General features: G+C 35.4%; 1 protein-coding gene across 2 annotated transcripts in view; it reads left to right on the top strand.

The window, feature by feature from the left end:
• Positions 1–18,308, top strand: part of LRRC7 (leucine rich repeat containing 7) — a 384,748-nt gene extending 366,440 nt beyond the window's left edge. For both annotated transcript variants that reach the window (XM_061186459.1, XM_061186458.1), the window contains 2 exons: positions 4,104–4,178; positions 18,201–18,308. In XM_061186459.1, the coding sequence (XP_061042442.1) occupies positions 4,104–4,178; positions 18,201–18,308 (183 nt within the window). The remainder of the gene's footprint in view (positions 1–4,103; positions 4,179–18,200) is intronic.
• The last annotated feature ends 341 nt before the right edge of the window (positions 18,309–18,649 follow it).

The following is an 18,649-nucleotide window of genomic DNA, read 5'->3' as shown; positions in this document are numbered from 1 at the left end:
GGGACCACGAGCCTAGGAATGTGGACTTTTCCTAAAAGCTGGAAAAGGCAAGGAAACATTCTCCCCTAGAGATTCCAGGAAATCACGCAGCCCTGCCAACACCTTTGTTGTAGCCCAGTGAGACCTGAGTTGAATGTCTAACCTACAGAACTGTCAGATAATAAATCTGTGATGTTTTAAGCCACTAAGTTTATGGTAACTTATTATAGCAGCAGCAAAAAACCTAATATACACTACTCGTTGAAAAACAGTTACTGAGGTATTTTCCTTATTTGGGCAAAATGGATTTGCTATATCACTTTAGGTATACAGATTATTTCACTAGTTTGAATGTATTGCATGATAGTTTGTCTCACATTTAGCACTCTGCAAATGTTACAAGAAATTTAGATCTTGCCCGAAGAGTTATAAAATTGGTCATATGCCATGATTTGGATCTTTGATACATACAAGATGGCTTACTGATGCTTGGAAGTTAGAAGATGGCTTTTTACCAATCAGTGGGACGTTATTGTTCGAATTTTCAGAATACGAATAGTCGGATGATTCCTCACCAAAATCTGTCATCAGTGTCAAAGTGTTCTTTGAAGTCTCAGAAGAAAATGAATTTGTTGAAAGGGTGACACACTGCTACAATGAACTTTTTGAAAACAGTGTCAAAATTTTCATATTTCTCATCAATATTCATCATAACAGAGACCACAAAAATGGGTTCAGAGTTATTTGGTCTCTTTCATATGACAGTGTTTATATGTCAATACATAAATACAGTGAAAAATCAGGGCACTGGCCTTTTCAGGCAGTCTTTGGGGAAACATTCCACCTCCAAAAATAATGAATGCTACAGACCATTATCAAACATAACACTCATTGCTATCTGTTTTGACTAATGTGGCAATATGCTGGCTGATAGGATATATATAGAGAGAGAGAGAAAGAGACAGAGAGAAAGAGAAACTATGCCAATGGGCAGTAGTAATTTCTTAGTTGGTAAAATTTATTGATTGAAAAGAAATATTAACGCTTTAGAAAACAGCAATAAATGCTTAGGAAGACTCAGGCCACCATAAGAGAAAGCTTCAAAGCAAGTCTCCAGAACAGTGGTTGAAACCCGCAGAGCTTTGTGATGATTGAAATTAAACCTGCTAGAGACATGACTTTGGTATTCTTTCAGCAGTCAGGTTGTGGAGTGTTGCTAGTTCCTCTCGGCATTGCAATATCATGGCCACAATTCAGTTCCTATGGTCTGGACTCATACGAAAATTATTAAAACTGTTCCCGTACAATAAGCTGAAGAACGGCAATCAAAATTAACTAGGTAGCACAGACTTTGACTGCTGGGATAAAATAATAGTCAAAACAACTTTGCCTTCATCATGCAGAGATGCAGTGTCATTCTGCCTGTTGTACAGAGACCGCAACAGCAAAAGAGGGGGACCATCAGGGGAACTGAGTACTCATACAGTCTCCTGGATGGATGGAGTATGAGAGTTATGTGCCCAGTATGAAAAGGACTGTGAGGATTATATGTGTTTTCACAACCAGTGCCATTCACTGGTCTGATGGATTAGTCATTGTGCCTTATCTAACTGTCCCTTTCAAACAACCAGTTTTCTTTTTCCTTCTGAACTGACCATTTGTACAACTGAACTGACCAAAGTAACTAGCTGTTTGAACATCACACCAAATTGTGACACCATTAACCTAAAAGGTTTTTTAAGTTTTGATTACTATTTTCTTAATGCCATTAGTGCCTAATCATTGTAGAAAAATTAGAAAACACAGAAAAGCAAAAAGAAAGAAAAAAATATACATATATATGATGTCTCATTACCCAGTACAACCACTGCTAATGTTTAGGAGTATATTCTTCCAGATATTTTCCCACACAAATATACATTTAAACATGTTTCAGCAAAAATAGTATTATGCCGCACATAATGTTTTATAACTTGCTTGTTTCTCTAAGCACTAGTGTCCTTCTATAGCTGTCATCTAGGACTTCATTTTTAATGACCACATATCGTTCTATTGTATAGAGTTACCATAATGTATTTATTTAATCAATCCCGTTATTAGACATTTACATGTGATTTGTAATTTTTATTATTACAAATAATACCGTGATGAACATATTAGTAAATACATGTTGCATACTTATCCAGTTATTTCCCTAACATAAGTTCTAGAAGTCGAATTACTGGTTAAAGTTATGCAGTTTTCTAATATTTTAACGCCTACTGTAGTTTCATCTTTGAATGCGAAAGATAACAGGTTAAAATCAGAAAGATAAAAATCATTCAAAATCCTTAAATTAATGTTTCATAAAGATCTAAAATGCTAAATTAAAACACATAGAAATATTTTAATTAGGGTCTGTTTGTTAAACCATTTACAAAGACATACACACACAAAGTTATGGGTTTAAGTGAGAGTTATTAAGTTTACAGATCAGTAAATGAGATAATTTTCTAAATAACAGGCAAAGCCATTAAAATATTATCTTCTATTAATACTCAAGAATTAAAAACAATAAGAGCTGTATTGATATATAATTCACATACCATAAAATTCACCCTTTTAAAGTGTACAGTTAGGTGGTTTTTAGTGTATTCACAGAGTTGTGCAACCATCACCACTATCTAATTCCAGAACCCTTTTATTACCTTAAAAAGAAATCTGTACACATTAACAGTCACTCCCCTTGCTTCCCAGCCCCTAGCAAACACTAATCTGCTTTCCATTTTTATGCATTTGCCTCTTCTTGACATTTCATATAAATGGAATCATACAATATGTGGTTTTTTGTGACTAGCTTCTTTCATTTAGCATAATGTTTTCAAGGTTCATCAATGTTGTCAGTACTTCATTCTTCTCTATTGCCAAATAATATTCCACTGAATAGATATACACATTTTGTTTATCCACTCATCAGTTCATTCTTAGTATATTAATCAAAATCTTGTCACCATCATGTTTAAAGTACTTCAGTAGCTTCCCAAACTGATAAAGATGTCCATTAAAGACCCATCTTGATCTGGTCCCTACCTACTTCTGGGGATTGATATGATTTTCTCCCATGTTCCCAACCACATCCACTCGAACCCTTCCACAACCACTGCAGTCATAATAGAACTACTTGCATCTTCCTGAATGTAACAGGCACTCTCACTTTTGTATGTGCTATCCCTTCCGTGTAGAGTATCTTTCCTTATCTGTGTGGATACATTTTACTTGTCCTTTATGATTCCGTGCCAAATATCTCCTCTTCTTAGAAGCTCCAACACATTAAGGTTAAGCTGGATGCAACATTTTAAATAATCTATTATATTGATTACCTCTATCATAACACTTCTCATACTGTCTTATAGTCGGTTTTCTTGACTTTTCTTCTACTATATAGTGAGCTCACTGAAGACAAAAAATATATTCTGTATATCTCTATAACACCAGCAATCAAGGCCTAGCATATGGCAGACATTCAATAAGTGTTTGCTTTGTGTACATGATCAGTAAAATTAATTTGACTTTTTTATAAACAAAATCAATTTAGGAATTTTGTAACTATGTAGATGCAAACTTTATACGTTGGAATTTTCTTATGTTTAACTTGTTCATTTTACTTTAAAATTCTCAGTAACATATAAAGTAATACTCATTAAAATAAACCAGTCTTATATGTAATTCTAGTAAAGTTTTTAAAGTGTATGTTGAATTTACAACCTATCAGATAGGAGACATTTTCAATGAGGAATAACTTAAGACAACTTCAGAAGTTATACAGAATTTACACAAAAGATGGTTTAGAACCATATATCAAATTATTTAAGAAAGAAATCAAGACTATGCCATGAAATTAATTTATAAATCATAAGTGCACTTTAAAAACAATATGAGCGTTTTTGTGCAAGTAAAAATGTTGCTTTTCTTAAACTTGATTTAGAGGGTGGTGCCTTGCTTAAAATACTATAATAATATTTTAACCTCACATGTGTAAACTGTTTTTAATCTGTTTTCACTGTTTTCTATGTGAATGAAAAAGTTTTTAAGTAGATCTAGTTCTTGAAAATAGAATCCTAACCTCTGTTACTTCTGACTTATAGGGTATCTTTGTTACTAGGGTTCAGCCTGATGGACCAGCATCCAACCTGCTGCAGCCTGGTGATAAGATCCTTCAGGTAAGACATAAAAAGCAATGCTTTCTAAGGCCAACACTGAAACAAATATGTACCCAAGTTATTAAGCTGAATGACTTGAATTAAGTGATTGAACATAAGTTCTTCTTACATTTCTTATTTGTCTTTATTGTTTTGGGGTTGAGAGGCAGGTCAGAAACCATTTCAGACCTATAGAATCCTATATCCCCATTACCTGGCACATGGCAGGTGTTCTGAATATTTTTGTTTAAATGAATGGTGTTATTTTGGGAATGAAAGAAGGATTGATACATACAGGAATCTATGCATAAGTATCAAGTGTAAGTAAGAATAATGAAGTACCCAAATAGGGTATCTATGTGACTTTAGATGAGGGAGAAGAGACTGTCCATGTTTAATTTCTCAACAGTAAGCTTATTACTGTTTGAATAATGTGAAACACCTGGTTATATCTCTGTACTCTCCCTGCTGAGATGTTTGAACAAAAGTTTAGCTGTATACAAGGTGACTTTTTTAAATGTATTGTGTGATGGAAAAAGACATTTCCCTAACTTAAAGCTCTGCATATCAAAAAAGGATCCCTCCAGTAAACAGTTAAGTACATGCTTGGTATAACCTCATCCATTTTGCTTTCTTTGTCCTTCTCTCTTAATTCACTTCCACTTAATAATTTCCTACATCACAGCACAAGGCTCTTAAGTATCATCAATTTATTTAAGATTCAATATTTTGACTTATGACCCCAGAAATTTTCCACTGTGTAACTGGATGGTACTATCTGACATTGCAGAGATTCGATCATTTGGAGAAATTATAAAATGGTTCAACATAATAAATTGAAGATTTAGGGACACTGAGAACACAGGTGCCTTCTGGTCAGATTGGCTATGCAGATAGTTACCAGAATGCAAGGGCCCCACTCAACTCAGCTCTGAGGAGATCTTCTACCTTCTATTTATTGAACTCTCTCAAAGATCCCAGAAATGTAGAAACCCTATATAGATAAATTGTCTTAGCATTTTATTCTCACACATATTTTAAACTAACTAGCAAGATCATGAAAACTCAAGTTTTCAAAAATGATAATTATCTGAAAAGACTGCGGGTTGCTCCAACCTTTGGCAATGTCACAGGAGAAATACCATCCAAAAGGTCCAAGTCAATTCCATGCAAGCAGAAGACCAAACCAGCAGCTGGTCTTTTGAGTTAAAACATTGAAACAAAAAAAAGACACATAAAATCTAAATATTTTCTTTACCACTTTATTATTGATGTTCTATATTTTTTAATTGCCTAGCTAGCCCTTTGATCTTAAGCATTTTATATCATGTCTAGAGAACTCACATTCATTATATGTAAAATGAGTTTATACTACAGCTAAGGTCCCCCAGCTCAAAAATTCAACTGTTCAATAATGTTATCAATTTCCACGGAAAACGGCTAAGAATAAACTGACAACGTAACTCCCTAACACTTGGTACATGCTGCTGTTTAGGAAAGGAAATGGCTAGTCTTTTTCTCTATTGAATTTCAAAGAAATTATTTTGAATCTCAGAGTCTGTAAAAAATGAAGCCAGTTCATCTGAGATCTCCGATCTATTAGAATGCCAAGCTGGGTAGAGAAGCCTTCCATAGCTTGAAACAAGTTTGGGGACTTTGCCTTCATCCATGACAGAGGGAGCAAAAGAAAGACTTTTCCTTCCAAATTCAGAAATATTTAAATGGGTATAAAAATGTTATATAGATAGAGAGCTACAGATAAAGATATAGATATAGACATCCTGCAGAAGGAAATGAGAATTAAGGTAATATCTAGTTTCAGGGTTAGAATCCACTTCTGGCTGTGAAATTCTAGAAGGGTTATATGTGGGGAAATGAGGGTTTAGTATTTCTAGTCCCTGAGAAGTATACAGAAACAGCAAAGTGCACAGAGAAATGAATTCCCAATGCAAGAAGTAGGAAGGAATTATAAGCCAAATCAGTTAAAAGTCACAAAAACTGCAGAAGAGCTGCACCTGGGTTGTCTCTTCTCTCCACAAATGACTATCAAGGATGTAACATTTTTATTTTTGCTATAGAAGTTATTTGTATCTAGTACAATAAAATCAAAGTCCATTTTCAGTAAAAGAAAAATGCCCATAGACCTTAATCAAATAAATTGCTGTATTTACAGTTTCATTCATACTAGTTAAAAAGCACAAGTGGCCAATTATATTTCCTGAAGGAAATAAAAATGGCTAATTCTAAACTGAAATCATTGCCAACATCAGATGCTAAGAGAGCAAATTATATTTTTGTCTCTTTATAATACTGTGGCTCTTAGTTTAAAGAACACTGGAAAAAATGAGTTTATAACATTGAGTTATCTGTCACTTACAAGATCATTTGAATATATCCTCACTGGAGCAAATTTATTTACAAACCTTTATGAAAGCATACTACCTGGAAAATCAAGGTAAAAGAAAAAAACAAAAACAACGAATGAGCTCCCCTTTAAGTGATGGCAGTTACTGGGTTTGATCTAACCCAATAGCAAGTAGCAAAAGAGATAAAATAGCAAGAGATATACCTTTCCCAAATTTCCCTCAAACCCAGAATTTGTTATATAAGAGCTATCTCTTTTTTTTTCTGTAAATCTTTTTACCCACTATTCTCTTCTTATTCTGCTATGGTATTATGAGCATGTTATTTGAGGTACATGAAGATGTGTGTATTAAGGGATGATGTTAATTAAAACATAGTCACATGATTATTCTGTCGTTTTACTATTCATTTTCCTAGAATAGATACTGTAATTCATGTGCATATTCAAATGACTTGCTGTGCTTAGGAAGTCATTTTGGTTTAAGACAGTGTGGCATGAGGAAAGAGCACTGTGCTAGGGCAACTGACCCCTCACAGCCTTACCTTCTGTAAAGTCAAATTACAGAAGAGTGAGAGAGAACCAGGGAAAGCACATGGAGCATAAGAAATGTTATTCAACTGAGCCGTGTGAATTTGCCGATATCTGACCATTTTTGAAGTGGCAGTTTTGTTGATTTAACATCATAGTTTCTTTTTTCTAATGTTCTTTGCAGTTAAAAAATTCAGTCTAATTCATTATACATTTTACAATTTAAAGTATATTTAAATATAGAATATTAATTATAGTTACTCTGTTGAAAAGATGAATAGACTGGAAAAAAAGAATATATTGTACTTGATAGTTAACATGACTCACAGTTGTAGCCTACAGCTCACTTGTAAGTATATTGTATTCTAGTCTATCATGGTAGTCAATCCGTATCCTCTTCATTTACCTGCCCCCACCCCTTCCCAAGACAAGAGCCTAACTTTGACAGAAGAGAAATTATATTATTTATAATTAGTTTATGACATCCAGTTCTACTTTGCAATAATTTTAAGAGTTTGGAATTTGTAATCCAAAGTATATTCCTGGTCTATGGCTATATCTCAAAGATACCAAAATAGAATAATCAAAGAGATGATAATTCGAACAAACCTGATATGTCGCGCTTTTTTTTAAATAAATTTATTTATTTTATTTATTTATTTTTGGCTGAGTTGGGTCTCTGTTGCTGGGCACGGACTTTTCTCTAGTTGCGGTGAATGGGGGTTACTCTTCGTTGTGGCGCGCGGGCTTCTCACTGCGGTGGCTTCTCTTGTTGCAGAGCATGGGCTCTAGGTGCGTGGGCTTCAGTAGTTGTGGCACACGGGCTCAGTAGTTGTGGCTCACGGGCTCTAGAGTGCAGACTCAGTAGTTGTGGTGCACTGGCTTAGCTGCTCTGCAGCATGTGGGATCTTCCCAGACCAGGACTCAAACCCGTGTCCCCTGCATTGGCAGGTGGATTCTTAACCACTGTGCCACCAGGGAAGCCCGCTTTTTTTTTTTTAGTCTTGAAACACCTTGGTCCTCCAATTCATAGAGACAAGTCGAGAAATCACTCTCAACAAATATGTCTGTCAAGTTTCAGTTAGTTGTTGGTAGGCTGTTTGGGTCAGAGCATGCTATCAAGACAGTTTACTCTTGATGGAGCAAGAATTACTCCAGGCTTAACACAGAGGAGAAAAAGAGGATGAGTAGGAGGAAGAATACCCATGGGCTAGACTGGCATCTGTCTTCAGGAGCAGAGGTGAGAGCCTTATGCCAGAACGGGTGAGTGTGGAGTACAGTGAGAGGGGAGAGGGATCCCAGGTGTGAAGAAAGAAAACCCTAAGATTTTAAAGTTTCTCACTGAGTTAGAGAATTCAACATAGACATGGCTTGGAGTGGGGATGGAGGTGAGGAGGAGATAGTGTTACAACTGTCCAGGTTCAGAATGGGAAGAAAAAGTTTAACTTCTCAGAAGTCTAAACAAAATAAATGTCAATGGATGGCTGGGTCAGTTGTATACAGATACACGGTGCTATATCTGTATACAATCACTGAATCAAACCTTCCTTATCTGAATGGAAGTTTTGTACCCCTTTTAATGACAAGTACGTGTGGTTAGCTGCTAACGGTATTATCTTACTTAGCTAAAGTTTATTTATTCAACAACCTTAAACAAACAAAGTGCTACTGAGAAGCCATAATAAGTGTCACAAATTCCATGCACTAAATCTCATGCCTTTTACTCATAAGAGAGACTTTATTTCATACATGTAGTCTTTTACCTAGTTTTTCAGACCACCGAGGGGAAAGCCTCTGGATCCAGGTACATTGCCAGAAGCAAGAAGTCATAGCTGACAGTTTCACTGTCCAGGAAGAGAGAGAAACATCTTTTAAAAGAAAGAAAAGAAATTCAAAAAGTACAACAGAGTCATTCAGTATAGAATAGTGTTTCCTAATGGAATCTTTTAAAATATGTTTTTTAAAAAGAGTTCCTTACTCAAATAAGTTCAGAGCCACCTCAGATTCAATCCTTTGTTTCAGAATTTCACAACGTTGTAAGCATATTAAGAACCTGAAAAATCGTACAAAATGATATATCCCAACATATTTAACCGTGCAGCCCTCTTGACCAACAACATCAATTAGCCACTTCCACAGAACACACTTGGGGGAATATCTCTAGTAGAAGCAACTAACTGGGTCCACGGCTTCATTCCAGAGAGTGTTCATGTTCATAATTATTATCATGAGTCACTAAGAATGGGTTAGAGTATGTTTATTTCTATGAATTCTTTAAAATTTCTACTCAAAAAAGACTACAAAAAGTAAAGAGGAGAAATTTTTGTTATGGTTAAAATGAAGTGTGGGGCCCTTAAAGAAATAAAGTATTTGGAAATTTCACTAAAGCATTTCCCAACAAGGCTAAATAAGTTAACACTTTTCTATTGCTGATCTTATTTGGTGGTTGAAAATCAAAAACATTGGAGAGGTTTGGGGAAAGGTGGGGGGGGGGGTAGGTGGGTGGGTGCGGGGGGTAGGGGGGTGGGTTCAGCATCATGTAACTCTTAGTGTTCAGAGAAATTATTGCTTATAATGATAAAATACATGTGCAAATATTTTTAAATAGCATTTGGTTAGAAGATAACCAAAAATAATTTTTTAAACGTGTATGATTTTATATGCCTGTTTCACTGCATACCTTTATTCATTTGGTTTGTTCATAGTGTATAAAGTTCAGCACAGATAACTAATTAGAGATGGAGTAAATACTTTTTGCAAATCAAAAAAATAATATTTAGGTACTAAGTGAAACACGAAAAACAATAAAGACAAATTAAGTTCATTAAGCTGGCTCTAACTTCCATAATTTGGCTGAAATAAAAATAACATCAATTAAGCACCCATCTTGTGTCATTTAGAACACACAACAACCCTGCAAGGTATCTGTTGTTGACAGAGGTTAAATAGTTCATTTGAGCTTCTTCCATTATACAACACTGATTCTCCTGGAGCAAATTTTACTGATTGCATCACATTTTCCATTTCCTGATTTGGCAAATATGCATTAAATGCCCACAGTGTACAAAGTGTTATGCCAAGCCGCGTGAACACTGCAACAAGGAAATAGAACTAAGGTTCTACCTTTACACACCTAGCCCAGGAAGTAGACATGCCCAAAATTACACAGAGCAGAAAATGGAGGAAGAGAGACAGGAAAAAGCTGACTTCAAACACGCAACAAAATCAACTCCCAGTCTGTTTTCTCTTAACAGCAAGCTCTCCACCAAAACAGAGACCAACCTGGCTACAAAGAGTTCCCTGAAAGTGAGAGGCTGATTTTGCAGTTCCTTTTGTGGTAAAGTACAGAAATAAAGTGCAGCTTGTTGGGGAACTGCTTGCAAACCGAGATAGGGAAGTCATTTTTTAGAGATGCTCATTCCACATGCTCGTTTAGAAGAAAACAGGCATTATAAAGTCAAAGCAGATAAATAAGTAAATATCCTCAGGATTACTATTTATTACCAGTTCCATGCCTGACTTTCTATACAAATAATGGACAAAGTCTTCAGTTGAGTCTCTTCTATTTTGCCGTGTCTTTTTTTGAGCCTGAATTCATGAAACATTCAAGCTGCAGTACAGGTGTGCACTTAAGACAGAAGAGAAATTCTTATTTATGTTTTATTCCATGAATATTTTTTTAACATCTTTATTGGAGTACAATTGCTTTACAACAGTGTGCTAGTTTCTCCTTTATAACAAAGTGAATCAGTTATACATATACATATGTCCCCATATCTCCTCCCTCTTGCGTCTCCCTCCCTCCCACCCTCCCTATTCCACCCCTCTAGGTGGTCACAAAGCACCAAGCTGATCTCCCTGTGCTATGCGGCTGCTTCTCACTAGCTATCTATTTTACGTTTGGTAGTGTATATACGTCCATGCCACTCTCTCACTTTGTCCCAGCTTACCCTTCCCCCTCCCCATATCCTCAAGTCCATTCTCTAGTAGGTCTGTCTTTATTCCCGTCTTGCCCCTAGGTTCTTCATGACCATTTTTTTTTCTTTTCCTTTTTTTTTTAGATTCCATATATATGTGTTTGTTAGTATACGGTATTTGTTTTTCTCTTTTTGACTTACTTCACTCTGTATGACAGACTCTAGGTCCATCCACCTCACTACAAATAACTCAATTTCGTTTCTTTTTATGGCTGAGTAATATTCCATTGTATTTATGTTCCACATCTTCTTTATCCATTCATCTGTTGATGGACACTTAGATTGCTTCCATGTCCTGGCTATTGTAAATAGAGCTGCAATGAACATTTTGGTACATGACTCATTTTGAATTATGGTTTTCTCAGGGTATATGCCCAGTAGTGGGATTGCTGGGTCGTATGGTAGTTCTCTTTTTAGTTTTTTAAGGACCCTCCATACTGTTCTCCATAGTGGCCGTATCAATTTACATTCCCACCAACAGTGCAAGAGGGTTCCCTTTTCCCTACACCCTCTCCAGTATTTATTGTTTGTAGATTTTTTGATGATGGCCATTCTGACCAGTGTGAGATATCTCATTGTAGCTTTGATTTGCATTTCTCTAATGATTAATGATGTTGAGCATTCTTTCATGTGTTTGTTGGCAATCTGTATATCTTCTTTGGAGAAATGTCTATTTAGGTCTTCTGCCCATTTTTGGATTGGGTTGTTTGTTTTTTTGATATTGAGCTGCATGAGCTGCTTGTAAATTTTGGAGATTAATCCTTTGTCAGTTGCTTCATTTGCAAATATTTTCTCCCATTCTGAGGCTTGTCTTTTCGTCTTGTTTATGGTTTCCTTTGCTGTGCAAAAGCTTTTAAGTTTCATTAGGTCCCATTTGTTTATTTTTGTTTTTATTTCCATTTCTCTAGGAGGTGGGTCAAAAAGGATCTTGCTGTGATTTATGTCATGGAGTGTTCTGCCTATGTTTTCCTCTAAGAGTTTGATAGTGTCTGGCCTTACATTTAGGTCTTTAATCCATTTGGAGTTTATTTTTGTGTATGGTGTTAGGGAGTGTTCTAATTTCATTCTTTTACATGTAGCTGTCCAGTTTTCCCAGCACCACTTATTAAAGAGACTGTCTTTTCTCCACTGTATATTCTTGCCTCCTTTATCAAAGATAAGGTCACCATATGTGTGTGGGTTTATCTCTGGGCTTTCTATCCTGTTCCATTGATCTATATTTCTGTTTTTGTGCCAGTACCATACTGTCTTGATTACTGTAGCTTTGTAGTATAGTCTGAAGTCAGGAAGCTTGATTCCTCCAGCTCCATTTTTCTTTCTCAAGATTGCTTTGGCTATTCGGGGTCTTTTGTGTTTCCATACAAATTGTGAAATATTTTGTTCTAGTTCTGTGAAAAATGCCATTGGTAGTTTGATAGGGATTGCATTGAATCTGTAGATTGCTTTGGGTAGCAGAGTCATTTTCACAATGTTGATTCTTCCAATCCAAGAACATGGTATATCTCTCCAACTATTTGTATCAGCTTTAATTTCTTTCATCAGTGTCTTATAATTTTCTTCATACAGGTCTTTTGTCTCCTTAGGTAGGTTTATTCCTAGATATTTTATTCTTTTTGTTGCAATGGTAAATGGGAGTGTTTTCTTAATTTCACTTTCAGATTTTTCATTATTAGTGTACAGGAATGCAAGAGATTTCTGTGCATTAATTTTGTATCCTGCTACTTTACCAGATTCATTGATTAGCTCTAGTAGTTTTCTGGTAGCATCTTTAGGCTTCTCTATGTATAGTATCATGTCATCTGCAAACAGTGACAGCTTTACTTCTTCTCTTCCGATTTGGATTCTTTTTATTTCTTTTTCTTCTCTGAGTGCTGTGTCTAAAACTTTCAAAACTATGTTGAATAAGAGTGGTGAGAGTGGGCAACCTTGTCTTGTTCCTGATCTTAGTGGAAATGGTTTCAGTTTTTCACCATTGAGGACGATGTTGGCTGTGGGTTTGTCATATATGGCCTTTGTTATGTTGAGGTAAGTTCCCTCTATGCCTACTTTCTGGAGCGTTTTTATCATAAATGGGTGTTGAATTTTGTTGAAAGCTTTCTCTGCATCTATTGAGATGATCATATGGTTTTTCTCCTTCAATTTGTTAATATGGTGTATCACGTTGATTGATTTGCATATATTGAAGAATCCTTGCATTCCTGGGATAAACCCCACTTGATCATGGTGTATGATCCTTTTAATGTGCTGTTGGATTCTGTTTGCTAGTATTTTGTTGAGGATTTTTGCATCTACGTTCATCAGTGATACTGGCCTGTAGTTTTCTTTCTTTGTGACATCCTTGTCTAGTTTTGGTATCAGGGTGATGGTGGCCTCATAGAATGAGTTTGGGAGTGTTCCTCCCTCTGCTATATTTTGGAAGAGTTTGAGAAGGATAGGTGTTAGCTCTTCTCTAAATGTTTGATAGAATTCTCCCGTGAAGCCATCTGGTCCTGGGCTTTTGTGTGTTGGAAGATTTTTAATCACAGTTTCAATTTCAATGCTTGTGATTGGTCTGTTCATATTTTCTATTTCTTCCTGGTTCAGTCTCGGAAGGTTGTGCATTTCTAAGAATTTGTCCATTTCTTCCAGGTTGTCCATTTTATTGGCATATAGTTGCTTGTAGTAATCTCTCATGATCCTTTGTATTTCTGCAGTGTCAGTTGTTACTTCTCCTTTTTCATTTCTAATTCTATTGCCATGAATATTTTTTAATACTACAGTAAAAGCCACTTGAGACTTCAAACTTCCTCACATTTAAAAAGTGCAGTGTAAATTTTTCATTGGAACTCTCTAAGAATTTAAGGTCTGTAGGTCAGAGTTTTTGATAGGAAAATTTTTCAAATGACTTGGCATACAGTTATTGGAGTACTGCTTATACAGTATACTCAGCCCTAAAAATATCCTAATATTTAATGAGACTACTCTATCAGATTAAAATTCTGCAATGGGAAATAATTCCAGGTAGTTAATGTGAAACATAATTATAATTACCTAAGATTCCCACTGTTTGGTCTCATAAGGTCTGGCTGTCAGGATTAGACAACATGAAGGCTTGCCCAATAACTCTAATATGGTTGATGTATATTTTCATTTTCCCTCATCCCAAGAGCCATAGGCATTCAAAGGACACTATATTAATGTACTAATGTATATCTAACATACAAGATACATGTATACTGGCCCTTTAAATGTTTGTCCCCTGAGGGTTAGTTTAAATCAATTTAAAATCATACACTAAGTCTCTAATCCCATTTCTCTTTCGGAGTCTTAAAAGAATCATGCTGTCGTTCTTCTTGGATAATCCCACCAATGTTGTGGCCAAGCCTTCTCAGAAACTAGTTTTTAAATTTAGGGCTTTGAATAATAAGAATACAACAGAATTCCTGGGAGAATTACAACATCCTCTGGAGAATTTCTGTGATATAAACATCCATAATTTATCCACTTAACAAAACATTTAGCAGAAGGAAATCAAAGATAAATTCAGGAAGGAATAAGAGGATGAAATCCAGAAACCGAGTACGTTTTACAGTAAATTGATGAGCTATAATCGCAAAGGTCTACTTTTTGTTAGAATTGCAAATGTTATTTTCATTAACCTTCCATCTTGTCATGTCTAAATCATGCAAAGGGGCAATTAAAAAACCTTTTGTGGCACAGATGTCAAGTGGAATTAAAACAAGGAAGGATACCTTCTGGAAAAAACATAAAAACTATTGTAAAATGATCCTTTATACTTCAAATCAGCTAAAGCCAGAAATCCATTAATTATATATTCTTGAAGCATAAAATTTTTAGAATATCTTTTCTTTCATAGATTGTTCTCTTATTAACTTCATTTTGACTTAAGCCATTCACTTAAGTTGCAATTTCCTCAAAATTGCACACATTTTATTATAATTCATGATAGTCTGTGTGTTTATATAAAACATATATGTAGCCAAATGTGGCAACATATTTTAAAACTTTATTAATGTAACATTTGTTCTTCAAATCATCTGTTGTATTTATATACATATTCAAAATGTCAAATGCATAAATGTAGATTATACGCATTTACGTTTCAAAGCATCATCAGATTTATACTCTGCAATTAATATTAAATAGTATCCTCCTTTATTTCCTAAGCTCTTCTATTTACACACATGAAACAACCACGAAACCTTTCTAGTTGAAATATTGTGATTTTTCTGAACTTCATGTTAATTGGAAAAGCCCTGCACACATGTAGTAACATAATTGTTTGATTCCCTGTCTGAACCACCTAAGATGTAAGCCAGATAGCCAGATTCATTTGAACAAATACAATATAAATTCTCTTGGCTCTTCTGTCCTAAGAATATAAAAGAAAGTACTCTAGAACTGAGATTCTATCTTCTCCTTCCATTCAAACCCCTCTGTCATCACCTCCCCTGGTATCAGGCCTACCATAATGTTCCATATCAAGAAATAGGGCAATTAATCCTAACAAGTGAATTCATTTAATGAACCTAAAACATTTGTTTCAACCTCACAACACCAATGAAACGAATTGTGTCAAGATACAGAGAGTTGTGACATAAATTCCCATCTAGCCACTAGCTGTGTGAGCTTGGATATTTCGTGTAACTCTCTGATCCTCACATTTTCATCTTTAAAAAAAAGTTAAGGTTAACTAAACAGTTCCTTCCTCTGACATTTCGTCCTTCTACTCTTATGGCTTAATGAAAATTGTATTTCTTAAATTCAAGAAAGTAATAGTGAAGTAGTATTAATAGTAGTAACTAACATTTATTGATCGTTTACAGTGTGCCAGGCCTTGTGCTAAGCAGTTAACATATATTAACTCATTTAATCTTTAATAAACTTTCTAAAATAATTTGCTTTCTGATCTTTCAGAATCCTTTCGGTAATTTGAAGCCATTCCCAGGCAGTCCCTAGTTGTGGTCTTTTAAATAAGCCGCTTGAGAGTCACCAAAATTCTGGCTTAGAGCCAAAACATTTCTGGGGACTAGAATTACAGGTAGAGTCCTAATGTTTATTTGACACAGTGGTCTAATTTATCAACCTGCTTATTTCCTTCTGGGAAATCAACTCTTTGTGTTTCCAACTACATAAGTATCACTTGTACTTACAAAGCATGAAAACTAAAAGCCAATGCTTTAAAGCAATATGAAAAGCTAATTTATACAAGAAGTCTCCCTAGCCTTGAATCAGAACCTGGACTGTGGGTCTGAACATCTTGAAGCCTTGTTTCTTGGAAACAGACCCAGATTCCAGGACAGAATTAATCAAGCTATGCTTTTTCTCTGCTCTTTCCTCTGTGCCTCAGAAAACTAGGGTTAATTGAAGCCGCTAGGAAATACCTGATCCTCTTGGATTTCCTGCTACCTTTATGAGCCCTCTACCTTGATCCCCTTCAGGATGACCCTTTCCAGCTCTCCTCCTGCCAGTTTTCCTGTTCCCTCCCCTCAATGCATTGGTATCCTCGTTCTTTAGTTCAGCCATCAGGCTAGCGTCTGCTTTCTGCCATCCTCTAGCAGGAAGGATTGGGCCGCGCTTCACCTTTCCCTCCCTCACTTCAGACAAATTTACCTAGATGCCCAGGTCAACGGCAAACACTGTCTTTAAGTTCTATTCTACACATCCAAAGCCATGGCTCAGTCCTGCTCCCCTAGTTAGATTTCCCTTCTTTCACAATGCTCCCTTTTAAACTTATTCTCTGATAATTCTCTCAGCATTCCATGTGGTAAGTACCAGAGTGCGGTAAAACCTCACTTCTGTTTCTAATGCTGCCACCCTGACCTCCTTCCTGAACTCCAGTCTCTTATTTCTAAATATATGTGCAACATTTTCCTTGCATGTGTCGTTAGTACCACAAACTCCGTTGTCTTCCCAACTAAGCCTGCTGCTCCTCCAAGGTTTCCATTTTCTGTTAATGGCATCACAGTTTGATTCTTGTTTGTTTTTTTATACCCTTGTCCAATCAGATGCCAAATCTATTGATTCTACCCTAAAAGTTTTCTCCTTTTTAATTTATTTCCTCTCAAGTCTCATTGCCCTAGCAGATAGTCTGACTTAGTCTTTCTACTTTTGAGATAGTTCGCATGTAACTACAACAACACAATTAAGCCAGAGTTAAAACTATAAGAATGAGAGATTTAGCATTTTGGTAGATCCAAATTTAGGACTAAATGTTATTTTTACCAGTACTCGAATAAGTTAAATTAAGCCTGTTAGGAATCTGAATGAGAATTACAGCTTTGCAAACACTGTAAAGAAAAAACTTATGGTAGGAGGTGATATAGCAACAATTTTAAAGGGAAAATGTTGATTATTTTATCATGATCAATGAAATATCAGCTCAAATCGCTAGAAACAATTGTAGTGTTATGATGTCAGTGAAGTATTGAGAGAAATAATAAGAACATTATGGTATCAGATGACTCAGCCCTAGCTTAGCTGTGTGACCTTAGTCATGTTGCTTGGCCTCTCTGAGGTGTAGCTCTTTCATTTATAAAATAACAAGATGAATCTGGGTCACACAGAAATTAATTCATTTCTGGATGTGATTGAGAACCACTGGTATAAATAATGAATACATTTGCATTCAACAATGAGGGAAATAAAAATTATCTTTTTAATATAAAAATGTGTAAATTAAGAACTTTTCAGTGGATCAAAATAAGATTTAACTATACTATATGGTTTGCATGAGTGAAACATTTGACCATGTTGATGGGTTTATATCAGTGATTATGCAACAAAAAGGCAGTGGTCCTATGAACACTTCTGAACCATCTCAACAAAGTTCCTGCAAACAAATCAGAACAACAACAAAACAACTATCGTATTTCAAATGTATCTGTCTGTTACTGACCAGTATACCTCTATGATTAGCACAGTGACCAGGACTATACTAGGACAATCCTAAGTAGGATATACTAGATACTTGATAAATATTTGTTGAATTAAGAAATTGAGTTGAAGCTGGGTGAAATTAGTTGTTTCCATAATTGCAATTCTGCTGTGAATTTTAAAAACACATGGCTTTTGGTTGCTCAATACTCCCTTGAATTTTATTGTTAGAAACAATGATAATGCGATAAACAAGTATCTTACATTGATTGCCCTGTTTTATTTGTGTGTTTACAGGCAAATGGACATAGTTTTGTACATATGGAACATGAAAAAGCTGTATTACTACTGAAGAGTTTCCAGAACACAGTAGACCTAGTTATTCAACGTGAGCTTACTGTCTAAATATTTTTTATAAATAGTGAAGATACGTCTAGCCAGACCTAATGTTCAAAAATAAATTTATACATAGAGACAAATTTTGCCAATTGCTGGACCAATGGCAAACATTAGTGCCAAATGTATAATACTATATGTTAGCACTGGTCATCCTTAAAAATGTTAACTATATAAATATGATGTTCATGTGGTTATGTATTATTTTAACTGTCAGCCTCTGGCTGTGCATTGGTGCAGTTTTGGGTTTGGTTTTTTTTTTTTTTTTTCAATCAAATAAGTTTCTTCTTGAAGTGGACTTCATATAATTTCGGAGCACGGAAGCACACACAAGCTCTTTACGAATTCTG

This window comes from Eubalaena glacialis, chromosome 3, assembly GCF_028564815.1.
Source record: "Eubalaena glacialis isolate mEubGla1 chromosome 3, mEubGla1.1.hap2.+ XY, whole genome shotgun sequence".
NCBI classification, from domain to species: domain Eukaryota; kingdom Metazoa; phylum Chordata; class Mammalia; order Artiodactyla; family Balaenidae; genus Eubalaena; species Eubalaena glacialis.
The sequence above is the reverse complement of the archived record's forward strand: the minus strand, read 5'-3'. Positions and strand labels throughout refer to the sequence as shown.